This window comes from Paroedura picta, chromosome 11, assembly GCF_049243985.1.
Source record: "Paroedura picta isolate Pp20150507F chromosome 11, Ppicta_v3.0, whole genome shotgun sequence".
Lineage (NCBI taxonomy): Eukaryota > Metazoa > Chordata > Lepidosauria > Squamata > Gekkonidae > Paroedura > Paroedura picta.
The window spans coordinates 56684572-56711512 of NC_135379.1; the positions used below are offsets into that span (position 1 = coordinate 56684572).

Below are 26941 nucleotides of genomic sequence, written 5' to 3' on the forward strand. Positions count from 1 at the left end.
TATTCTTACTAAATAGCACCCACAGGGCCCGGATTTGGCCAGAGCTGTGACGCAGAGGGGTAAGTAAACCTTCTCCTCGGCACTATTTTCCTGACTTCAGATGACTCCTTAGATGGAGAGAGACTGAAAAACTGGCCCATGGGAAAAGGCTTAACCCTTTCCCAGGGCTGGAGCTCCAATCTGAATTGAGGCCACTTTGCATGCTTAGCAGTGAAAGACATGCTGGAGACCCACTCACAGATATTCCGGCATCTTGTTTTTGTTTTCAGAGCTGTGTGTGTACATTCACACTGCTTCTCTCACCTCCAGCCTTCATCCACATGTTGTTGAATATTGTGCTGTTGTCATGTTATTCTGCTCATTCTCCTCTTAGATTGTCTTGTCCACACAGGAAAATCAAGCTGCGAATGATTGGTATTGTACTGCTATAGCACCATAACTAGTGATATGTGTATCTACTACTACTACTACTACTACTACTACTACTACTACTACTACTACTACTACTACTACTACTACTACTACTACTACTACTACTTTATTTTAACCTATCCTTCCAAGATTGTTCAGAGTTTGTGGATAACAGTTTGTGGATAACAGTTGTGGATAACAAGATTGTGGATAACAGTATCCACAAAACACCATACAAAATAGGTTAATAACATTATTAATCTAGATCTAAATGCCCCCACCAGTATTTCCAGATTGGGGGCAGGTTTGGGATCAGAAGCTGATCTTTCTCTCTCCCAGTGGTGGGGCCATCATTTATAGGTGGCTGTTTTTTTCGTCCTGTCTTGCCAGAAGAGAAGCTCAATTAACCACAGTGCAGTTCAGCAACTCATGGTTTCCCCCCACTTACCCCGGAAGTAATGTACGCCCAGCTCTTTATGTTACAGAAGGGCCATAGCTGAATCCCTTGTGATATGCATGTTCTGCACCAGGGTCTGCCCTTGGGGCAGAATCTGAAAACCAAACCCCAGTGTAATGTTCTGCAATGTTATCCCAAGGCCTGTTTCTAATTAATTTAGAAAGTTCTGTGTTGAAAGGGTCTTTGAACACAGAAAAAGTAGAACAATTGGTGTAGTGGGAAAAATAGTTTATTCAATTTATGTTTTGCCTATGCTTCATCAGCATCCTGTCTCATACCGTGGCCAACCACTTCATCTGGATGGCCATCAACAGGGCATAGAGGCCTAGGCCTTCCTTTGATGTTGACTCCTGACCTGGGAGATTCCCTTTAGTCATGATGGCTAGTAGCTAGAGCTTCATATTTGTGTGTGTGTAAATATAAATATATATAAACACACACACATTAACTCTAGCCCACTGACCAATTCATCATCATCAAATTTATTTGCTATCATATACCAAAGATAAAGTATGTTAACAAAAGGTCAGCGGACAAAAGAGTAATGTCAACAGTTATAGATGAAATATCGTCAAAATCAGAATAAAATTTATAATACTGATGCATAGAAATAGAACTAAAGCTAGTAAACTAATTTAAAAACCACAATTCCTAATAGTTTGATAACTGGACCTTTGGTAACCAATTTGCAATTGGTTCTAGAAACTGCCCTGAGTTTACAATGATCTCCCCTTTCTTTCCTTCATTTTATAGGAAGGTTTGAAAAAGAGTTCCATTTTGAAATTGCATGGCTAAGAGCCCGTTTTAAATATCAGTCAGTATAAATGTCCTTTTCAGTGCCTGTCCACACACGTGTTATTGTTAGATCTAGCGACGGCACTTGTTATATAAAAAGCAGTGAGGCAGCTTGGATACCGTAGTTGCTCATATTCATACTCAGCCAAATGCTGAGAATGCACCTGCCACTCATGCCCATGTGGCATTTGTTAAAATTCACACATTTGTCAACCTAGACTGGTTTCACAGCCATCACAGTGCATAAATCAGCCATCACAAAATGCACACATGTACGAACTCCATAGTGTGTCTTAAGCAATTGGCATGAATGGCGTAATATGAGAAACTGGGAGAGGGTGAGCGTGCAACAGATCCCCATTTCTTTATACACATTTGTGTGTGTGTGTGTGTGTGTGTGTGTGTGCAGAGCTTGGTGCTTCTAAATTACGATGTGATTATACAAACTCGGAACATGTGGCTGTGTTTCCCCGGTGCTATTTCTGTCACGGAAATAAAGTATTCTTGTGATTTCTTCTGTATTGCGTTCTCTTTGTTGTTGAATCCATAAAACAACTTCATTTCCTAGAAAATACAGATTTCCAAGAAGTGCCTTCTGGTCCCCCCCCCCCCCAAATACATATGACCAGCTCATTACGTTTTCCAATTTCATGGCGAAATGTCTTCTGCTGTAGATGCTGTTTTTACTTTCTTCTAGTGTAATAGCACCCTCTCTCCCTTGCCCTGATCTTTGTGAGATCTCTTGCTTATTGAGGAGATATGTGTGGTTTGTTGCCTCTGTCTAACTGCTGAAGCAATACATATAATTACTCTACATTAATTTCATTAATTGCTCCTCTACTTCTCCCGCACACGAATCATAGCTGTTTATATGCTTGGTTCTTGGAAAGAAAACAATAATTTGCATTGGTACAACAACACTCTTGGCTAGTTTCCACAAGCTTCCTCTTTTTCCTTTTTGCTTCCTTGCTACAGTGGACAGTTCCCTGCTAGGGCTGACAGCTTGGGAGTGGGAAATTCCTGGTGGTTTGGGGTTGGAGCCTTGAGAAGGGGATAGTATGAGGAGGGGAGCAATCTCAGTGGTTTGCAATGCCACAGAGTTCACTTTTCAAAGCAGCCATTTTTCTCCAGGGAAACAGATTTCTGTAGTTTGGAGATCCTGTAATCCATGGACACCTAAAGAGGCACAGTTTGGCCATGCCTGATATATTGTCATGTTGATTTGCCCATCCCCTCCTGAAATGACCAAGGAGAGGTCTAGAGGGGGTGAGAAGGGAAGGGGCCCCAGGTAGGTGTGTACACAGCTATGCTTCCCAACTTCATTCATTCATCCATTCATTCATTCGTTCATTCATTCATTCATTTATTTAATGTCACTGCTCTCCAAAAAGTCTCACGGCAATTCACAGCAATGATAAAATACAGTAAAATACCATATAAACTCCTTTAAAAAACCTTACATTACGGTTTAATCTGATGGCGACCTAGTCCCTATGAAGAGTTCTAATCTCCCTCCACCCCCACCCCCACACACCCAATCAGCTCATGGGTCAAGTTCTCTTCCACTGGGAATGAGGGACTAGATGTAATCATACATGGGGGGGATCCTCCGATGGTAACACCAAGACTCCCCCCTGGCCTCAACCATATGCCTGGCAGAAGAGCTCCCTCTTGCAGGCCCTGCAGAAAGCTGAGAACTCCCAGCTTATCTGGGAGCTCATTCCACCAGGTTGGGGCCAGGGCTGAAAAGGCCCTGGTCAAGGCCAGGCAGATATCTCAGGGGCCCAGGACAACCAGTAGATTCATACCTGCAGAGCGAAGAGCCCTGCAGGGGTCATAAGCAACTAAGCAGTCCCGTAGATAAGTGGGAACCCAGACTGCTGCTTTCCGAGATTTCTGGGGTTTCTTGAAGCCTGAAGAATATTTCAGGGGTCTCTCAATGGTAAAATAGTTGAGAAAGACTGGATTGGTGTTTTATCCACAAACTCTCATGATAACCTGTGTATCAGGTTCTCGGAACCCTCAGCTTTCACTTAGCTGTGCAAATATAGCTCGGCAACAAAAGGAGCTAGAGACATTTTTAACATGAAAGTTGGCAGCGAGGAGAAATGGAGACACATATCGGCACAACAGCAGAATTAAAAATAATAACAATCTTCAACCTCCAATTAAAAAAGACTACCAGTGACACTAGCTGTGTGGAAGCCCCATTGCTGCTGCACTGTGTCAATAGTGAGCGCTTCCAGTAAATCATGCACGGCAACTCATTAACACAGGAAGCCCTACTCAGCAGCAATCTGGAGCTGGCAGGGCTTTCCACAGCCGATTGCTTATTTTAAGATTACAGCAGTTATATTCTGCTCAGGAGGTGAACTGCTCTGCTCCGTAAGGGGGGAAAAATGAAACAGAACTTTATTAACAGCAGTCGGGAACTACACAAGCGATTCCCACTGTCTTTTTGCCTACTTCTTTCCCTTCCTGGTTGCTGCAGACTTAACCCTACAGCGTCTTCCCTTACAGTTCCCTGTTGTTGTCCTGCCCTCCTGTTAGATCACAAGCCCTTTACACCATGGCCATGACTTCAGAGGCGAAGCAGATGGCAGCCAGAAACAGGGCTTTGTGGGTAGTGACACCTCACCTATGGAATGTCCTCCTTCTTGAGCAGGTGTAGTCAAACTGCGGCCCTCCAGATGTCCATGGACAACAATTCCCATGAGCCCCTGCCAGCATTTGCTGGCAGGGGCTCATGGGAATTGTAGTCCGTGGACATCTGGAGGGCCGCAGTTTGACTACCCCGGCTCTTGAGCCTCACCTGGTACTTACATTCCTCTGTGCCAGGTGCCAGGCCAAAATGTTTTGGTTTATGCAGGTTTTTAACTAAGGCTTGCACTTTTAACACTGTTATTATCTTTGGTTTTGGACTAAAACCTGTTGCTCGTGTTAAGCTAGCAAATGGTCTTTTATGCTGTGGCTGGGTTTTTATTGCTGGATTTTAATTAACAACGTTGAGGTTTTATGTTTTTATTATGTTTCATTGCTTAAGCTGCTTTGGGACGGTTCCCTGGAGAGGCATAAACATTTTCTAAACAGTAAAAAATAAATGCTACTTAATTTCCTTTCCAAACTGTTCTGTCCATTCCCTAGCAATTTCAGTCTCCTGATACTAATCTGCTCTTCCATTATATCTCCTACATTTCTTCCTGACACATACCCTTCTGATTTCCTTTTCTCTAGCTCAGCCTTTCTTGATGGCCCTGAAAGGGCCCTCCCATCATCAGCCATTTTGGGAGGGGGGCAGTCGACATGACCATCATAGCACCTAATGCTCCATCAAGCATTTGCGTGAGACCGACCACAGGTCCCCCTCAGACATCCCCTCCATGGCCTGAAGCAGCCTGACCTCTCTAGGGGGTTTAGCTTGTTATGTTGTTATTGTTGGGATCACCGAAGTTGTGTTGTTTAGAACCACTGTTGGATTGTTGTTGTTGCATATTGACTATGTTGTATGTTGACTCGTTCCATGTATCCTCCTTTGATGTATGTAAACCGCCCTGAGCCATATGGAAGGGCGGTATAGAAATCAATCAAACAAACAAACAAACAAACAAATAAATAATATCTAACATTTTAAAAAATATATATTAAAAATTAACTCCCACCCACCCAATCATTAAAGTTGAGACAGGCTGCTGTAGCTGATTCAATTTTTAGGTTTTCTGCTACACATCCTAATGTGCCATGTCTGTCTTTCCTAAATACCCCTTTTCCACTGCAGATCAATTTTTCTGTTTTGAGAATGGCAGAATATAAAAGCAATTAATAACTAAGGCTAGTTCTGGAAACAAAGAATGTTACTCCTCCAAACCTTACCTGTATAGATGTGAAGAAGAGTTGGTTCTTGTAAGCCGCTTTTCTCTCCCCGAAGGAGTCTCAAAGCGGCTTACAGTCGCCTTCCCTTTCCTCTCCCCACAACAGACACCATGTGAGGGAGGTGAGGCCAAGAGAGCCCTGAGATTAATGAAGAAGAAGAAGAGTTGGTTCTTATATGCCACTTTTCTCTACCCAAAGGAGTCTCAAAGCAGCTTACAATTGCCTTCCCTTTCCACTTCCCACAACAGACACCCTGTGGGGTGGGTGAGGCTGAGAGAGCCCTGATATTACTGCTCGGTCAGAACAGCTTTATCAGTGCTGTGGCCAGCCCAAGGTCACCCAGCTGGCTGCATGTGGGGGAGCAGGGAATAGAATCCGGCTTGCCAGATTAGAAGTCCGCACTCCTAACCACTACACCAAGCTGGCACCAATATGTCCTGTATAATTAGTCTAGTTCTAATGAAAGTTTTATTTCTTTAACTCAGAAGCCATAGCAAGTACAGTTAGTTAACGTTCAGGAGTTTGACGAACAGTGGCTTTCAGACAGATAGTGGCAGAACTTCTAAAAGGTGAAGAGGGCTAAAGTCCAAGAGATTTAAAATAGACACCAAATAATGTTTGATTTAATATCTGAAACACAATACAACTTAATTTAGCTTTTAAAGGCCCAAAGGAATCACAAAAAGAAGCTCCAGGGATCTTAAGCAAAAATCACCTATTAAAACTTCCCCAGTTGTAAATGTTTCTGTGTGCTTTTGAAGATGCAGAAATACATGTGGATGTCTTGTAATTCAAGAATGTATCCTAATAATAGCACTTCAGTGGATTAGGCAAATTGATCACATTGAACCTAGGCTCACACAGGAAAATCCAACATGTGTGGAATGAGCCCAGGTTATTTGTAAATCACATGATCCGGGACTTTTCAGCTCTGCAGAGCAGTGCAGAGGCAGCCGTGGGGGGGGGGAGTGGGGGGAAGCGGTTGCCATTCTGAGCTGGCTACCTGGCACCTGGGAGAGTTCTGCGGAGTGCTGGGCAGGCTGGTGGGCAGGGCTGGCGCCGGCTGGGCTCCTGTGTTTGTGGCGGGTGGCTCATCTTCTACAGGGCAGGGAGAGTCGGTTCCTGAGCAGGCCGGGCCATCGCCATGTGGGCATGGTGTGAAACTCACAGGGCGCTGCCGCCTTGGCTCCTGCATCAACATGTCCTGTGGCCCAGGCAGAGGCGGGCCAGCGTGCCCTGCAGGCCGCATGCAGGTGGAGCAGTGAAGAGCTGGAGACATGCTGGCTCCAGCAGCCAGGCGCACATGTGAGGCGAGGTGCAAACAGGCGGCGAAGGAGGGTGGGAGCTGTAGGGCCCTGATTGGCCCTATTCCAACTCGGACACGCTCCACCCCCCGGGCAGTTTCATAAATATTAAGAGGATCAATGAATAAGGATGTATTTCTTCCATATTCAGATTGCCTGACAAAATAGCTTGATGATGTGTTAGAATGAAGCTAGGGATAACAGTGAATTTTGAGAGTTTTCACAAAACAGCCATTTCCATTTCTGGAGCAATATTGTTTAAACAGTGGTTTCCAACCATTTTCAGTTTATAGTACGCACGTGTTCTGAGCTCTGTTCCCCGCTCTCAAAGATGGAATGCTGGCAAATTAGTGAAGAGACCCAGCCACCTAATTACAGCCTCCAGCTCAAGGTCAGAGGCAACACTTGAGTGAATATACAGGTCTCACTCTGGGTTGCTGGGCTTTTGATGCATGGCCCTATCCGTATCTTACAGGCAAAGGCAAGAAGCCCTCCTGTCTAAAAAGCAATTCCATGTAAAAGTGTAGCTCCTGAACAGACCACTTAGGAACTCCCCCACCCAAGCCTATAAAGCAAGGGAATGAATTGTTAAGGACCTCATAAATCATCTGATATTTATTGAGCATAGAGGGAAAGATCTCCTTTATCACAACGAGGCAGGGTTGAAAAAAGAGGACATTCTTTAAGTGCTGAACCCCTCTGATGTAAATGGGGCACCAGGGGTAGTCAACCTGTGGTCCTCCAGATGTCCATGGACTACAATTCCCATGAGCCCCTGCCAGCGTTTGCTGGCAGGGGCTCATGGAAATTGTAGTCCATGGACATCTGGAGGACCACAGGTTGACTACCCCAGCTCAAGATAATCCACAGCCATTCAGAAAGCAGTCGGGTTAGCGATACAACAATCAAGAAATGTCTCAAGGGATTCCAGCCTCAACCCTTCCCTGGGGGAGCAGGGATAATATGATTCTTGCTTCTGCTGCACATGAGCAACCAGTTTCAGGGGACGCCTTGGGGAAGAGAGAGATTGATTTTCCTTCTTTTTCCCCTTTTTCTTTTTGCATTCTTCCCTGCCTGTTTTCGTGGGGGATGGTGAAATAACAGATGACTTTGCAGGCAGAGGTTATGTTGGACTAGGTCTCTAGAGCCAGCATGATGTGGAGATTAAGAGCAGCAAGCGAACGCTAATACAAGGAGCTGGTTTTGATTCCTCACCTCTAGTCCACTGGCCCTTGGGCCAGTCACCTTTCTCTCAGGACTCTCTCAGCCCCACCTGCCTCATTGATTGAGAGACTGTTATATGCTCAGAAATGGAATTGTTATTACCCACAACGGAAGAATGGTGAATAAAAATAGTCAAATTGGCAGAGATGGCCAAATTGACCTCTTTCATTCAAAAATGCCAACTGCTATACTTTTTGCAAATTGGAAATCTCTTACAGACTTTGTGCATGATACAACCCAAAATGAAGCAATGGTATATGGTTTTTAGGATTGCTTAATTACAAGTTACTACAACACTCAAGTCATACCCAGAATTAAACTTTGTCAGTTGTAAAGGTACCACTGAAGTCAAACTTTGTTCTGTTGCTTCAGACTAACACGGTGATTCACCTGAATTTATTTGGCTTCAGTTTGACTGGTTTTCATCACCTCTCTGTTCACAAAGAACATTAGAGTAAGAGGCCCATACACCAAGCAAGATTGACCAGTAAAAGAAAGAGTCACAGGACCAGGAATCCAGAAACTATTCAGATGCTTTCAATATTATATCGATTTAGGATTGTCAGGATGTTATTTCCTTTAGCCTTCTGAAATCCTCACAGAATAGTTTTGGCTAAGAAGCACTAACTCGTCAAAAAGCAGCCAGTAAAATATGAAGGCTGTGAATTTGGCAGAGTCCTGGGCTGATTCTGCACTTACTTTGATTTTTTCCAGTATGGATCCTGCTGAATCCAGATCGATTTCAACTCAGTCTTCCTCCCCCCCCCCCATTGAAACAGAAAAGTGTTTTGCACAAGGTTAGGGAGGCTCAGAAGGTGAGAGGGGAGCCAAGCGCATCAGAAGCCTCTTTCTTTCTTTTCTTGAAGGGGGGGGGGAGAGGATTGAAGACAACAGAGGAGGAAGCGAAAAAACCATGAGGCAAACCTCTACCCACAGAATTTACTGCTTCTGCAGCTTCTGGGGAGATAAAATTACGCTTCCCCTTTAAGAAAAGCTTACAGCCTTGGCAGCCTTGGCCAATCAGGGCTTCTCTACCACGGGAGTCAGCCCTGACTAATCAGGGCTTCTCTACCATGGCAAACATGCTTTCTCAATCCGATTCTGAAAATATTGAGGGTTATTTCCACTCCTAAATATCACGGGGCAAAGGTAAGGTCACTCAGGATCAATCTTGTTTGTTGCAGAGGGAAATTTTAAATCAGGCAAAATCAAAATGGAAATCACATTCTGTGTAGATGGCAGGGACTGAATCGACCTGGGATTGGAATAAAAGCTCCATGCAGCTTATACCCTGGTCTCCCGAATGTAATGTTGAGCTTGAAAACAACGATGTAATGATCTACCATCACCTTGCTATAGTTGCCCAGTGAGTACCTGAGAGGTGGGCGGGAATCGGTGTGTTAGAGGGGCTTGCCCATTTGACCCCATTTCACCTGTTGTATGGGGTGTGCCCACCATTTAAGCTCTGCCCCATCCTCAGCAGTTGGCAGGACTGATAAGGGCACATACCCCTCTTTCCTGCTGCTTGCTAACTGATTCTAGCCTGGTCAGACATTTCAGTCGATGCATGAATGATGGGCCAGACATTTTGGGTAAGAATCTTTGGTCGCAGACTGAGGTCATTTAAATAACAAAAACAATCTTTATTCACTAACTGTTGTAATTTCTAAGACGCCCATAGGAAACTCATACCAGGTCACTTGCAGGAATGTTACAGGACCTAATCGAAAGAAACAAACCAAGAAGCAACATTTCAGAGGATAGCCATGTTTGCCTACACTAGAAGAGCTGGATTTGAGTATAGCAGCATTTTAGAGACCAAGATTTTCAGGATATAAGCTTTCGTGATATGAGTTCCCTTCACTTTCATTCTTGAAAGCTCAGACCCTGAAATATTTTTGGTCTCTTCCAGGGCTTCTGGACTCAAATATAGCTAAAGCAAGAAGCAAGCCAGGTCATCATTCCCAGAAATGGACACGAGCAATGCTGGAGCTTTGATAAAAGCAAAGATATTGCTTTGTTTCCAGGAAGAAAGGTGACCTATGTGCCTGTGTCTGTTGTGTGTTGGCCAAGGTGTCTTGTACTTCCCAGTCATACCAAACAGCAATCCATCTGTAAAAGCCAAAGCAGTCCTTGGTGGATTCAGCAAGAGTTTGGCAATTTGCAGAATCTGTCCTTTATGGCAACCCACTGATTTGACATTAATTGAAAGAATTAGCGTTAAGTGACCTGATGTTGTTGGTTATCAAATGAATGTAATTAACGTAGATGTAAGAAATACCAGAACAGTGTCATTAACAACAAACATTAAAGGGATAAAATTGTCTTTTTAAATTGGAGTACTAGCATCACATGCTGTTTTGTTCCATGATCCCCGAACAATTCATTGAATTTACTAGACTTTCTGTCATTCTGGTTGGCAATATGTTTTTCTTTTTTACATGAACATGGAATGATCAGAAGTAGAGCAAAGGGATGTGTCTGGGACAGGAGAGGTAAGAAGCTGCTTCATTTGGTGACAGGCACTTGATTTGTCATAGAAATATACAGGAATGTCTTTGCTATCCCAGTATCATTAAAGATGGTCTGGGAAGTAAATACACTACAGTCCAATTCTAAGCACTCTTATACCTTTCTAAATCCCATGGGCTTTAGTGAACTTAGAATGCTATAACACTGCTTAGGACAGTGCTATAAACCAGTTTTTACCAAACTTCTGTTTAGCCAAGACATACATTTCTCAGACATACATTTCTTAGAGCCTCTTGTGGCACAGAGTGGTAAGGCAGCCATCTGAAAGCTTTGCCCATGAGGCTGGGAGTTCAATCCCAGCAGCCGGCTCAAGGTTGACTCAGCCTTCCATCCTTCCGAGGTCGGTAAAATGAGTACCCAGCTTGCTGGGGGGTAAACGGTAATGACTGGGGAAGGCACTGGCAAACCACCCCGTATTGAGTCTGCCATGAAAACGCTGGAGGGCGTCACCCCAAGGATCAGACATGACTCGGTGCTTGCACAGGGGATACCTTTACCTTTACATTTCTCAATTAAATTCGGAACTGTATGGCACTGTTATGCCCCAAGAGGTTTATTTTTTATAACGTGAAAGCATAAGAAATAATGGGTTGGCTCCTGCCGATGTTTTAGCTGATGGAAAAAGGAACCATCCTTTCAACTACCAAAAGGGTATGTCAGCAATCATGGGTCCACCATGAACAGAGAGTGATTGTTGGATGGGAGCCACAGTTAGGAGGGAAATGGGTCAATATCAGATGGAAAACATGGTGGGATCCAATTTCATGTTTTTACATGATAGGAGGAGTGGAGATCCATGTATGACAGTCATTTTCCTGTGGGGTGGTTTTGCAGCTTTGTGAGTGATTGAACATTTGTGCTGCAAAGATGTCAGAGGATCCCTTAAATCAGGGGTAGTAAAACTGCTGCCCTCCAGATGTCCATGGACTACAATTCCCATGGGAACTGTAGTCCATGGACATCTGGAGAGCCACAATAGAATCAGAGTCCAGTTTGACTACCCCTGCCTTAAACCAATGTGCGTCAGGACCTAGAACCTGGCTTCTGTGAAACCTCTGCAAGTGGGTCACGGGGCAGCCTTCCCGAATGGCCACCCCTTGCCCTTTCTGTTGCTCTCATCTGTATTTTGGAAATCATGATCTGACCCTGGGAACAGAATGGTCCATGTCGTAACATTAGTTAGTATTTTTTCTTCACCGCATATTCATGTTGATCAATTAAAACAGGGGTAGTCAAACTGCGGCCCTCCAGATGTCCACGAACTACAATTCCCAGAAGCCCCTGCCAGCATTCGCTGGCAGGGGCTTCTGGGAATTGTAGTCCGTGGACATCTGGAGGGCCGCAGTTTGACTACCCCTGAATTAAAACATGCCTCGATGACCACTAGAGTGATTTTCTGAGAATCTGAGGGACGATTAGAGGGCACAGTGGAGAAGGAGAAGGCTGGAGTGCTATGTCCATATGCAAAAGCTGTGTCTACTGGAATGCCACTTGATTGGGGTCCCTAGTGGGGCATCTGTGCACTTTGTGTGAGCTTTGTTGGTTTCTCTAAAACATCTGGTTAGCCACTGTAGAAAATGGAAATGTTGAACTGGACACGGTGTACACACCTCGGGCACCTAAAAATATGAGCCAGCCCTCAATGGATCACCATACCAAACGAATTTGAACGTGTGGGTCACCATACCCCAAAAGTTGGGAACTGTTGCCCTAAACATATAAAACTGCCTTACCCTGGACCAGACCATGGTCTGTCAAGACTCGTGTCTACTCAGAGAAGCAGTGTCTTTGTAAGCTCTCACGGAAGTTCTCTCACATCTCCCTGCTGCCTGATCCAGTTAGGTGGATTCGCTGGATGTCACACCTGAGACCTTCTGCAGGCCAAGAAGATGCTCTTGCCACTGACCCTCAGCCCCTCCTCTGTACCCCCAAGTGTCCCTTGACTGCAGGAAGCCAAGAAATACAGTGCTCACCTGCCTTTTGGGGCTCCTGGGGGCCTTTCGTTATTTAGTTCACCTGTTCCTCAATTTGAACACGGCTCTGAGGCACCCTTTTGAGAACAGACGAGCTGCCAAGGCAATACATCCCAGCCTCTTGTCGCTTCCTGCACCCCTTGTTACGGTGGGCCACTCAAGTGCTGGGGAAATAAATTCTAGAAATCCTGAACTGTAATTCTTTGCAAATGACACAACCTCTTGCACTCACTCATACACCTCCCTTAGCTTTCACTTTCTGTGATGATCATGTTTATTTTTCCGCTTTGAACTTTACACGGAGTCACCTGTAAACCCACCTTTTAGCTGCGAGGTGTTGCTAAGCACCTGAATGGGACGGCGAGCCACAACTGTGGGTGGATCTGTGTTTTTCTTCCTTTCCTTTCCTTTCACGCTTGGCCTAAATGTGTGGGAGTGAAAGAGGGCGAGCGTGCGGAGTAACGATACTATACAGAAAACTGTGAGCCAAATAGGTCAATTCTTGCTCTCGTGTACACCCACGCAGTGCTTAGGTTTGCCGGGATCCGATCCGCATCTGCAGGGTTTTGATTTAAATTTTATACATAGCGTTTGATATCTGGGCCGACTTTTCTCCCTTTAGATTTGGAGCGTTATGAATAATAGACGAATGCCTACGCACGCCTTGTGTGCTTCCAACATCTCTGCTCTCACTGCAGGGCTTGCAGCTTGGAGTGCACAGCACCCGTCACTCGAGTGCTGTTCTTGATCAAGGAAGTTGTCACGAAGTGAGTTTAGAGGGGTAGTCAAACTGCGGCCCTCCAGATGTCCATGGACTACAATTCCCAGGAGCCCCCTGCCAGCATTCGCTGGCAGGGGGCTCCTGGGAATTGTAGTCCATGGACATCTGGAGGGCCACAGTTTGACTACCCCTGGTTTAGAGATTGCAGAGGGCATTGCAGGGAACTTTGAAGTGTCAGAGAGGAATTTCTGTTAAGATGTTGTTGTGCTCTGGCAGAAGAAGAAGAAGAAGAAGAGTTGGTTCTTATATGCCGCTTTTCCCTACCCGAAGGAGGCTCAAAGCGGCTTACAGTCGCCTTCCCATTCCTCTCCCCACAACAGACACCGTGTGGGGTGGGTGAGGCTGAGAGAGCCCAGATATCACTGCCCTGTCAGAACAGTTTTATCAGTGCCGTGGCGAGCCCAAAGTCACCCAGCTGGTTACATGTGGGGGAGCGCAGAATCGAACCTGGCTCGCCAGATTAGAAGTCCGCACTCCTAACCACTACACCAAACTGGCACCACCCACAATAAGATTGTTTTCTCACAGTTTATGAAGACACAGAAGATGGTTGCTGATAGTGCTTGAACAGCTAGGGATCGATGGGATTTTACTTTCACTTTAGTGCTTGGTGTTTTGATAGTTTCAGACTTTCCACCACCAGCGAATGCCTTTTTTTTAATGTGGATTCAACTTTTGGGAAATCCTGCACATCTGCTGAAGAACCTTATTGTGTTGCCAAGGATTCTGGGACAGGTTCTGGAGCTGACAGAGACTTCATTGTGGGAAGAAATAGCCAGGGCTGAGGTCCTGCTTTGACTTCGATTATAGTCCCAGCCAATGGTCTTCTGCAGAGGGAGATTACAAGACAAAACTGATAATAGTGGAGAAGACTGACAGTGGTGGGTTATTTGCCCATCTTTATATGCTCTTCCCATTGAGAATCCCTCATAAGTAGTACCCAAAAACGTAGTTTGTAAACCTCTGCTATGTTTCCTATTTGGCTAGGCAGAAGTATAAGAGTCTGAGGGTATTCCTGGGCAAACCAAGCCTTGTAGCATCCTAGATTCTGTGACCTGCACTGCACATGTCCTACCAACTCCTGTAGTGGTATGGGCGGACCTACCAGATGTTCAATGATTATTCTGTCTCTGGTGTCTGCTTGTGATTGCAAAAGGAAGAGGGAAGGGTATTTGGTGCCTGGAAATCTACCATACACAACTGGTGGATTTAATTTGGTTTAATGGGACATAGGATATGCAAGTCTGATCCTGGTCTAGATATGGGCAAGACCTGACAGGAGAGCATACAGGATTACCCATGGCATTGAGTCAATACTATGCTGTAGCATGACACTGCAGTGCTGTTTGATCTCCATTCCACAAATGGGGCGCAAAGCCACCTCAAAGCCCACAGAAGCTCCCTGTGCACAGTAATATATACAGGAGTGGAGCTGTCTTGTACTTTGAATGTAACATGTTGTGCACTGTCCAAATTAGTCACTCATCCTTTGCCAGGCAAGGGCTGAAAGTGTCCGCCACCAAAATTCTATGGCAGGTGTTCTGTTTTACAGAGGTTACTTAATTCTGAAAGCATGGCAGACCTCCAGGTGACACAGGAAGCTTGGGCAGGTACGGGAAAGAGCCAAGATGCTTATGGAACTTGGACTGGGTGGAGGTATAACAGGAATGGGGGAGAAACGGAATACATTTTCACCAGTGTCCAACTTCTTTGCTAGTTGCCTCCGATAGTGCCTTGGAGCTGCATTGCTTTCCGATATACCCACTGCGTGTTTCCTCCAGAGATATTTCAAGTGTCAGTAATTCATTTTCTTTATGCGTCTCTCTCTTGATTCAGATCACTTACACTAATTGAAAGATGAGCTAATACGAGACCTCTGCATTAACAGAGGCAACCTAAGGTCAAAAGTGTCCTTATGAAAGGATAGAAAGAAAGAAAAAAGTCAGCCCGAAAACATTAAATGTACCGATTGGGCTAATTAATGCATTCCGGTTAGACTGTTTTAAAGTAACTTAAATATTTGAGCCCTATAGTAATTAAGTGTAGTCTAGTCGCAGCCAATTCAACCCCTCCTGGAGATGAGCAGAGAGGGTTCGTCACTGCTGCCTTCTGCAGAGGAATGTAACAATAACAATAACAGTAAACTTGTTCTGCATCAGTGAATAATACACAAATAATAGCAGATTTGCTAGAAATATCCCCCCCCCCAAAATTTGGCATTTAACTTAAGTTTCTCAAACTGCAGCCCTCTAGATGTCCATGGACATCTGGAGGGCTGCAGTTTGACTACCCCTGGAATAGACAAAAGCTGTCTGGAGTAGAGATATTGATCTTTTCAACAGTTTTTCCCCTCCCCACCCATCAAATCTAATCTCTTTGTTTTTAAGTGTATTGTGAGGGATAAGGAGCTGAAATACCATTATTGACGTTTGCTGCTGTGTCAGAAAAAAATGACTCTTATATGTGTGTCTGCGTTCTGCTTAAGAAATCGGTGCAAGCTTCCTTTTGGGTAACATCACCATGACCTCAAATGGATTTAAACGTATATACTGTATTTGATTTTTTTATAGAATTCTATATCTAAAAAAGAAGACAATTGCAGGGAGCTCGGTATAAGAAAAATAATATAGATAATACCACTTTTGGTTTAGTCTTTGTAGAAGGGCCGGACGAGGAAGCATGACTGCCCTGCTTAGAGGAGGTGCATAATCCGCTAGGAATCTGGGTGTAATCTTTGATGCCTTTAATGCCTTTGATGCCTTGAGAAGGAGGCACAGATCACAAAAGTAGCACAAAAGTAGCTTTCCAACTTTGCCTGGCCATAGTGATCCATGTGACAGTCACCTCCAGGCTAGATTTCCATAACTTGCTTTACGTGGGCCTACCCTTTACCTTGATCTGGAAATTGCAATTGGTCCAGGATGCAGTGACCAGAGTCCTCACAAGAACATCTTGGAGGGCCCACATCAGGCCAACTCTCATCTGTTATAGCTCATCTCCCATCTAAAGAGATCAGTCCCTCTGGAGAAAATGGCTGCTTTGGATGGTGGATTCCATCGCATTATACTCCACTGAGGCCCTTCCCTGCCCCAGAGCCTGCCCACTTCCAGCTCCACCCCTGAAGTCTCCAAGCATTTCCCGACCCCAAGTTGGCAAGAGGTTGCAGTGGTCTTTCCACGAGAGACACTCCCCCCTCCCATCTGTGACTGGGGCCCAGAAGCTGTGTTCAGTTTTGGGCACCCCAGTTGAAGAGGTATGTTGACCAACTGGAGCATGTCCAGAGGAGGGCAACAAAGATGATGAGGGGTTGGGAGTCCAAATCGGATGAGGAAAGGTTGAGGGAGCTTGGTCTGTTTAGCCTGGAGAGGAGACGACTGAGAGGGGATCTGATCTTCATCTTCAAGTATTTAAAGGATGCCATATGGAGGATGGAGCAGGGTTGTTCTCTCTTGCCCCAGAGGGATAGACCAGAACCAATGGGATGAAATTAATTCAAAAGAAATTTCATCTAAACATCCAGAAGAAGTTCCTGACAGAGCAGCTTCTCAGTGGAACAGGCTTCCTTGGGAGGTGGTGGGTTTTCCATCTTTGGAAAATTTTAAACAGAGGCTAAATAGCCATCTGACGGATAGGATGACTCTGTGAGGGCAAAGATGTGGCAGGTTACAGTAGATGAGTGATTGGGATGTGAGTGTCCTGCATAGTGCAGGGGGTTGGACTAGATGACCCATGAGTTCCCTTCCAACTCTATTATTCTAGGATTCTCTGATTCTAAGCAGTCTCTGTATAGAAGCAGACAGAGTAGAGCCGATTATGTGCAGGTAGCTCAGCCCTTGGACACAAAGGCTGTGATGCTCAGTTCTGGCACAGCAGAACAATGTGCTGCCATCTCACCATCTGGAGCTGCAGCCCAGGCATACAAGCCCAGTGAAAAAGCTCAGCTGGCAAACATCAGTCCTTCTTTGTGAAGGTGACTCTGAATCTTTCCCCCCCTTCCAAAGCAGATGGTGTGGTTGTGCCAGGCAGTTATAAGAAAGATGACTGCAATAGGACACAGTCTAAGATCACAATTTAGCTGCCCTGGGCTGGTTAACAGCCAGAGAGAAGAGTGAAATGGGAATGCATTGTGTTAATGCACGTTTTGTGTCTCTTCAAGTAATCTTGAATTTTAGTAGAACGAATTCCACCTATGTGAGGAATGCTGCAGTAAACCCAGATATGTCCCTCACAGAGATGAAGATGATGATGATGATGATGAAGCCTTAGTTATGTTGCCAGTAATGATATCCATAGCTGTGAACATTGAAAGCATTTTAGCCAATACAGTTAAAATGATACAATAATTCAGTTAAAACACAAACAAACATCACTAGAAGGAGGACCAATAATAACAACAACAAAAGTTTTCATCTGCAGGAGACACTGAAAAAGAGAGAGAGATGAATCTCCCAGGGGAGAGAGTCCCAAAGTTTTGGTGCCATGACCAAGAAAGCCCTTTCCCAGGCTGTCTTCTCATCTAGCTTCAAATGACAGGGCAACCAAAGCAGGTCCTTTGAAGATGACCAGAAAGTATGGGTAGGTCTATATGGGACAAAATGGTCCTTAATGTATGTTGGTCTCAGGAGTGTTCTTAATGATGACAAATACTTATCCTTTTATATTTCATTGCAAACAGCTGCCTGTAGCATGCATCAAGCATATGAGTCAAGTACATTTATGGGCTCCTTACAATGTTGCTATGTATGTAGAAGGTTACATCAGTTCAGCTTTTTATTTGCTTAAAAAAATCAAGATATGTTTGCTATAGCGAAAAATAGATTCTGAATTTCACCGATTTCCCTCCTCTTTGATTTTTGCAGAATCTGTACCAGAACAGGTTCCTGGGCCTGGCAGCCATGGCGTCTCCATCGAGGAGCTCTCAGAATCGGCGCCGGTGTAAAGAACCCCTGAGGTACAGCTACAACCCAGATCAGTTCCACAATATGGACATTGGGAACGGTCCCCATGAGACGGTCACGATTCCACGCTCTACCAGTGACACAGACTTGGTCACCTCCGACAGCCGGTCGACACTCATGGTCAGCAGCTCCTATTATTCTATAGGACACTCGCAGGACCTTGTGATTTGTTGGGATATAAAAGAAGAAGTCGACGCAGGGGACTGGATCGGCATGTATCTGATTGGTAAGTCATTTCTGCCCTGCGAATGTTTGATTGCTCTTGCAACTAGGAAAGGCATTTTAAGTAGGCCAGCCCAACTTGTCATTTCCAAGTTTCATACAAGTGCTATGATGTACCATGCTTGACCCACCTGCCTTTGCCATCCCAAGCAAGTGTGTTGATGTTTGGCTTGGTGAGTGGATGATTTGCTCAAATGCAGCCAAGTCCACAGCAGGGTTCCTTGTAATTAGGTCTTATGGAGCATTGAATTAGGTCTTATGGAGCATGGAGTGGTCCCCAACCCGCGGGCCTCGGCCCGGTGCCGGGCCGCGGCTCCCTCTCCCCGCCGCCCCCACAGTAAGAAACTTCCCAGGCCACAAGCTTGCGGCCCGGGAAGCTTCTTACTGCGGGAGGGGGGGAGAGGGAATCAGGGCCGCAGCCGCACATGCGTACATGCACCATGCGTGGCCAAAATCGTGCATGCGCGATTTCAGCCACGCACGGCGCATGTGCACGTGTGCGTCCCGGCCGCACATGTGCAATGCGTGGGTGCGGGCACGCATGTGCGGCATGCGCGGGCGGGCAGTTGCCCTGCCGGTCCCCAGCCTCAAAAAGGTTGGGGACTACTGTTATGGAGTATTCTGAGCTTTACTGACACATCTCTAGTTTCTTTCAGGTGAGATTGATGATAATGAGATTCAGCTTGCTATAGTGGTTAAGAGTGGTGGCCTGTAATCTGGAAAACCCTCTTCCTTCTTCACGTGCAGCCAGCTCAGAGAGCAGTCTCAGAGACCGCAAGAAAAGTAGACACCCATAATCCTACGGCACTGCCTCTACATGGACTGAGCGACCAAAATTCCCAGATAACTGAAGCCACCGCCATATTTTTCTACTTAACTTCGTTCAAACATGCTAAAAATTTATAGTAATATTGAGCTTTGAGTTTATAGCAATTTTGAGTAGCTGGAATGATTTTAGCACACTTTGAACACTATGTGGAGTTAATAATGCCAATAAAGGGATTTGATTAGATAGTTTATTGCAGTCTTGTAATAATAATGTGGTATAATCTGGTGGCAGGTGAGTGGTAGGGATGGCAACCTCAGGAGGCTGAGGCAAGGAATATGGCACTGATGTGGGCAGGATATCTGTGTGCATAAGGTGCTATCAAGTTGCAGGTGACTTATGGTCATCCCGTCAAGGAGCTGACCATCAAGGGGCCTCCCTTCTAAGTAATGGCCTTGCTGAGCTTCCTAGATCTGATGGTATCAGGGTCTAGCATGCTGCCTTCCCTTCCCTTCCCAGCAAGTGCACCTGGACTGTGATCTTTCCTAAAGAGTGTAAGAACAAGGTTTGGGAGAGATCAGAGCACCGCCAGGGCCAACCTGGAATGGGGACAATTACAGAATGTTGTCTGGATGCTCCAGTTTTGAAGCAAAGGCGGGACAAAAACAGCCATTGGGAAGCAACCGTAGTCCCCCTAACTTAACTTTGACCACAAAGGTGATTATTAAACAAAAGATAACAGTCCAGGACAGAACCTCCTTTTTTATGCATTCACACGAGGATTAACACTGTACAGTGCTTATTGACATACCAAAATAGTTCTTTCAAAGTCCTTTTGGTAAATCCAAAACATTTTAAAAAGGTATCTGATGAAAGTTGATTATACACGAAGCCTCCAGGGCCCAATTTTCTAGGCCGTATTTGTTCTTTTCTTTTTATTCAGCCATTTCTTTCAAGTCTATATCAAAAATATTTCTGACCTAATTAGCTACTGAAACTTCGCTTTACAATCTTTCTCCGCCTAGTTTTTTTTATTTTTTGCTTTACATTTGATTGCTCCCACTAAAAGGAAAGCTTGTCTTGTTACGTGTGATTCCAAAAAAAGCTTTAATTGGTGCGGTTTTTCTCCATACATTTTCCAGTATTCTTTGAATAAGAATCATGATCCCCAAACTATTTAAATTCAGAGTGAAAGTAAGTGAACACAAGGCAAGCACTGGATAGAGCTGTGTGGTTCCTCTTACCTCAGTACAATACATCACGGTGGTATATTGCCAGGTTTAGTGCTGAGGGCCCCCTTTAGACCAGGGGTGGGCAAACGGTGGCCCTCCAGATGTTCATGAACTACAATTCCCAGAAGCCCCTGCCAACAAATGCCCCTGCTCATGGGAATTGTAGTCCATGGACATCTGGAGGGCCACAGTTTGCCTACCCCTGCTTTAGACCAATGTTTAATTCTGCGCATAAGCTTTCCTGTGCATACACGCTCCAAAATTAAACCTTGTTGATCTTAAAGGGGGCACCGGGCTCAAACTTCATTCTGTTGCTTTAAACCTACACACCTATCCACCTGACTCTAATATGGATGTTAGGGGTGCCATTTCCAACTTGGGAAATCACTGCAAATTTGGAGGCAGTGCCTGGAGAGGTGCAGTTTGGGGAAGGGGTTAAATATGGTGCTATATTCCAAGTTAAGTGAAGGGATGTGTCATTGAGACAAACTGACATGACCAACTGTTCAGGGCAGGGGTAGTCAAACTGCGGCCCTCCAGATGTCCATGGACTACAATTCCCATGAGCCCCTGCCAGCAAATGCTGGCAGGGGCTCATGGGAATTGTAGTCCATGGGCATCTGGAGGGCCGCAGTTTGACTACCCCTGGTTCAGGGCTTCTTTCTTCCAAAATATGACCCTTATAAAAATATTGATTTGTCTAATCATTTATTACGCTATGTATTTATGTACTTATTTTAGGCTTTCTATATGCCACCTTTCCAGTTCAAGCCAAGCGGTGACACCCTCTTGGAGCTTTCATGAGGTGGAGTTTGGCATCACACATCGTCACTTTGGGTCATGTAACTCAGGGGTAGTCAACCTGCGGTCCTCCAGATGTTCATGAACTACAATTCCCATGAGCCCCTGCCAGCATTTGCTGGCAGGGGCTCATGGGAATTGTAGTTCATGAACATCTGGAGGACCACAGGTTGACTACCCATAATGTAACTGGAAGTGATGTCATGGATCAACAAAATGCTCTGCCCATCTCCAAAATCTCTGTGTTAAAAGCATAGAAATTTTGGGGATTGCTGGGTTTTTGGACATGCTACTGAAAGCCATGGTGTTACTGCGAATGTGGGCTATTATGAGTAAACAAATATTGTATATTGAAAATAGATGAACTGTTTTTACAGAAGTGATCTCTGTCACCTGCAGATGAGCTATAATTCCACGGGATCCCCAGGTCCCACCAGGGGACTGGCATCCTTAGCCTAACTGAGCAGACAAATTATCTTTGGGAGGAGACAGATTTCCCTTAAATAACCTATAGAATTTATCTGAGGTGGGAAGGAAGTATAGCTATGTATATTCACTCCTATTTATGAAGTTACGTGTATTGCAAAAGCATTTTTTTCCTCTATGATTTTGAACATATCTGTAATCACCGTGAAGTCCCTGGACCGAAGTGTCTCCAGGCATTTTCCTAGTATTTTGTGTCCTTGAGCAACTTCAATAACTGTTATTTATCTCTGCTGGAAGGTATTTTCTGTTTCCCACAGAGAGATGGAATTTGCTTCTTGGAAATTTTCCTGTGTGGGCGAGACTCAACGCTAGTTTCAGTAATGGCCAGTCTGGAAAGACTGCAGATTTAACGCTCACTAGAGTAGAGATCCCTGCTGTATGGCAAAAGCGACAGACATAGTTTCCTTTGAAAATCTCCTCATTTCCCCTGAGAGGGGGCCTTGCTCTCCCCCCCCCCCCGACTTCCTGAAATCAATGGCACAATTTGGGAAGCAGATACAATTTGAGGATAACACCAAGTTAGCAATTTATATTCGATCAACCAATGGGTGCAAAATTGAAAAATTCAGGGGGTGAAGAAATTCAAGGGGAGAGGAAACCTTCCTCCTTTTCTGTGTGGTTCTGGGTATATGAATAAGAAAAAGGGTCTTAGGCAATTAATAAAGTCTCATTAAAGGACACCCTGTGGACACTGCTGCCGTTCATAATTGCACATGAAAGACACAAAGGCTTGTTATCATGGCCAGCAGATGGAGAAGTAAACCTTTGTGTCTACTTCACTTCATATGGGAGTGTGGGACTTCTGCAACATAGATTCCTATGCATAGAAAGAAAGGAAAAAAGCTAGGCTCGGTATTTGCACAGAGATACATCTTTTGTTACAGCAGTATAATAGCATTTTGTAGTAAGAAGCCTTCTCTGCCAAAGCTGTTACCCGAAGTGCTCCTAATTTGGGGGGAATTAGCAGTGCGAGAGATAAGGTTAACCAGGATCTTATCCTGAGTTTAGACAGAAGTCCAATTCCTTAGTGGAATAAGCAGGCCCAATTTGGTTCCAAAAAGGATTTTATATTCAATTAAGAAACACACAGAGAAAAACATACAGGTGCTAAACTCTACAGGGGGAAAGGTTAGCTAAATGGGGAAACAGAAAATATACTGCACTTGTCTTGAGTCCAAGAAAGCAAAGAGATCTGGTCGATGACATCGAGTGCGGAAAGTGACACTGGGTGTGGAGAGATCAACACATACACACATTGAGCAGGGCCCAGGTTCTGACAGATAAAGGGTTTGAAATTCCTGGGCAAGCCTACAAAGAGGCCTGCATTGTAGTACTGTGTGATGTAGGCAAATGGTGATTTGCCTAAGTGTAGGATCATTGTGTTGCGATGGGTCGGACACGACTTCGCACCTAACAATAATTTGATAAGTGAACCCGTGCTTCCAGTCAAGCTCAAAGAAGATGGAAATTTTGTCTGGTTTTTCTAGGCAAGAGGCAGAAAAGAAGCTAGTTAAGCCAAATAAGATCTGGTCTGGCTTTCCTTGATTCACTAGTGGGCCCTACTGACTCCAGTCTCTGCTTGGCTGGTTTCTGTGAGCACCAACCTGGTCAAAGTCCAATCATGGGCTTCTGTGCGTGGCACCCTTGTCTTAACTCAGTCCAGTGATTCAAGGCTTTGTTCAGGCAGTCCAAGGGCATCAGCAGAAGGAGCAGTTCCACAACCCAGGCCTCCCAGTCTCAAGGCTGTTATTAGCCTATCAGTCCTCACTCTGTGAAGACTCACAGTCTTCTGCAGTCAGCAACTGTCTTGCTAATTGTCAACTGTCTTGATGTAGTGCCTTTTAGATTGGAGCTCTCTTCCAGCACATAGCTGGCATTGCTTAATTAGCTCAGGTGAGCCAGGTGGGATGACAACAGGGAGCTGCAGCTGGAGGCTGGGCAGAGGAATGAGGAGCTCCTTCAACAGATTGGAATCTAAGCCCTGCTTTGTAGCTCCATTCCCTCCTGTTGGTCAGAGCTCTCTGCCTGTGGAACATCTGGCTGAGTCTCAGGTGAATCTGGGAGCTCCCGGCAAGGCTTTTCCTCTTAGAAGTACTCCCTAACAGGACCTGGCCTCATGACACCTCCATATGGTCCTGCACCTGGCTGTTGGGGTGTTCTTTGTTTTCTTCCACCCTCCCTCTCTTCAGAGTGGCTTGGGGATCCAGCATCCTTTCCCACCCAGCCTGGCCCTCAGGAGATGTGGAGGGGGGTGGTGGGAAGGAGGCATCCCCCCCACAACTTCCCTGCATGTCTTGGCCTTTGGGATATATGGGGGTGGTGGCAGGATGGAGGCAGCCCTCCATGGCCTTCCCTGCCTGGCCCAGCCTTTGGGACATGTGAGGGAGGGGAGCAGGAGGGAGGCAGCTCCCCCAGCCTTCCCTGTGAGCCCAGCCTTGGGAAGATGTGGGGGAAAGGAGACAGCCCTCCCCCCAGACTTCCCTACCTGTCCTTTGGGAAATGGGGATGGGTAGGATGAAGGCAGTCCATCCCCTATGGTCTTCCCTGAGGAGTCTGGCCTTTGGGAGATGTGGGGGTTGGAAAGAGGCAGCCTCCCCTGCCCTTCCTCACCCTGCCTGGCCTTTGGGAAATGTAGAGGAAGTGGTGGGAAAGAGGCAGCCCCCCTATGGCATTCCCTGCCTGACCCAGCCTTTGACGTAATTTAGGAGGGGAGTGGGAAGGTGGCTGCCCACCACCAGTGGCCTGACCAGCCTGTCCTTTGTAATATGTGGGGTTGGATGGGAAGGTGGGGACAGTGAGGACCTCTGTAGACATGATTGTATAGGGGTGGGTATAGGAGGGCCAGTGCCCCTCCAAAGCAGCCGCTTTCTCCAGGAAAACTGATGCCTTCCTTCCCTCTTCTCTTCCCTTCTCTCCCCCCTCTTTCTTTCTTTATTTCATCCTGTATTTCGCTCTTTCATCTTCCGGAAGGTTTCCAGCCCCCCCCCCCCTGGAAGTTGGCAACCCAGCTGGTTGCATATGGAGGAGTCAGGAATCAAACCCAGCTCTTGAGATTAGAGTCTGCTACTCTTTAACCACTTCACCACGCTGGATCTCAAGATTGAGTGGGGAGTGAGAGGAAGGCCAGAACCCAGGAAAGTCACAGTGCAGTTGTATATGCTAGTGCACATTGTATTCCTGGGTGCAACGGGCTTTGCCTCTAGTAATAGTAGTAGTGATGATGATGTCATCCATTCAGTTGTGTCCAACCCTCGGTGATTCTATAGGAAAGTTTCCGCCACGCGTCTATGTCAGTGACCGCCTCTTTCAGCTGGTTCATGGTCATCCTTGTGTCGGCTTTGATCATGTCGAGTAGTAAGAGTATAGTAGTAATAATTTGTAGATGAGGAGTCCATTCCCAGGTGTCCATCTGGCCCAGGAGTGTCCTGACAGTGCCCTACTCAGAAGGTCAGATACTTCTCATTACATACCGTCCTATATTTGGAACCAGCACACTGAAAGGACTGCTGTGAACCTGCATGACTTTTAAAGCTAAAGTAACCTTCTGAGGTCTTACTTCACATGCTCCCAGTTTCTTTGGTAAAATGAGTAGCAACCCAAGAGAGGGCTTTCTCCGTTGGGGCAGCAACATTTATGGCACTCCCTCCCTAGGAATATTATCTGTGCCCTTTGACAGAGCTAGATTAGTTCTTTGTTTTTCATACTTTGTTGAGAGAAGGTTTATATAAAACCATAGATACAACCTGTCTGCTTTCTTAGCTGTAACCTGGTGGAAATTCGTTCCTTTTTGACTTTCTGGGGCTTGCTTTTAGTAAAGATTTATCTTCCCATCTTGGCGGTATAGTTCAAATGACTGATCAGAAGCGACCCCGGTACATGAAAAAGGGAAGTTGTGTCAGATAATTTTCTTTGATAAAGCTTCCATTCGGACATGCATTTTTTCTTCGTATTAAAGTTTGCTTGGACTTCCTTTCCTTTTAGAAGAAAGTTGTGAGTCTTCTGGGAAGAATGAAATTGTTAGGTTGATTCAGCATTCTACTTTTCATGTACTTGGGGAAAGCCAGGGATGTAACCCTCATTAAATCTCAGCAAAATTATCTACTCTGCAAATGTCTCTGGGGTTCAATTTGGCTACTCTGAAAGCAGGGAAGGGGAAAGTCCATGAACTTACCATGGGCTATGCACTGTTGTTGCTGGAGGCTAGGAAAGTACAGAGGACATGATCCAGCAACACTGAGTCACGGCTGTCTCACTGAAAAAAATTGAATTGCATTTATTAATATCTATCAAACAATCTTTGGGACCTAGAGAAGACAGACTTTTTGCTGAATTGGGTGTGAACAAGAATGTAAACAAGGTTCTGTAGTGATGTGATTTGTTGTGGGAGCAGATTTTATTTTTTTGACTGAGAGTTATCATTCAAAAAGCTAAAGTTAAAAAAAAATCCAACAAAGGTTACCATTCTTATTTGTGTAAAGAGGGGTTGAGTGGGAAGTGCACAGCAAGCACAATGGTTCTTTTTGGAGGCTGGACTAAAGTTTGTACCATTCTTATGGAAACTTGAAAGCTCACATAAAGGGATCATGGCTCAGTGGTAATCTGCTTGCATGCAGAAATGTCCAGGATCAATCTCTGTCATCTCCAGCTAAAGCAAGAGTAGTCAAACTGCGGCCCTCCAGATGTCCATGGACTACAATTCCCAGCAAACGCTGGCAGGGGCTCATGGGAATTGTAGTCCATGGACATCTGGAGGGCCGCAGTTTGACTACCCCTGAGCTAAAGGTCCACTCCTCAGGGCTTCAACCTGAGCCATGGCCATTCTGAGTAGACAATACTGACAGATTCAGGGTCTAAGGCAGCTTCATATGTTTATATTTTACATGTTTATAGTCCTTATCACTAAGCTACAGGATAGCAGTTGCTACTGAAATCTGAGTTACAAAGAATAATTTAAAAAAAAATTGGGGGTGTTTTAAAAATGTTGTGCTGCCTTTGTAAAGACCGAACTTTATATGAAAGAAACAGCTTTCCACAAAAAGGTATAAGGAGATTATAAAATGTTTTGGCATCGTCAGCATTGCATACAAATGGGAATTATACAAAGGTCAACCGTGCTTTCCAGCCCTTTA

At 45.3% G+C, this 26941-nt stretch overlaps 1 protein-coding gene across 9 annotated transcripts in view; it reads left to right on the forward strand.

The window, feature by feature from the left end:
• The window catches only part of HECW1 (HECT, C2 and WW domain containing E3 ubiquitin protein ligase 1), a 237510-nt gene that overhangs the window by 85332 nt on the left and 125237 nt on the right, over window positions 1-26941 (forward strand). For all 9 annotated transcript variants that reach the window (XM_077302971.1, XM_077302969.1, XM_077302973.1 and 6 more), the window contains one exon: window positions 18207-18531. In XM_077302971.1, coding sequence (XP_077159086.1) covers window positions 18207-18531 — 325 coding nt within the window. The remainder of the gene's footprint in view (window positions 1-18206; window positions 18532-26941) is intronic.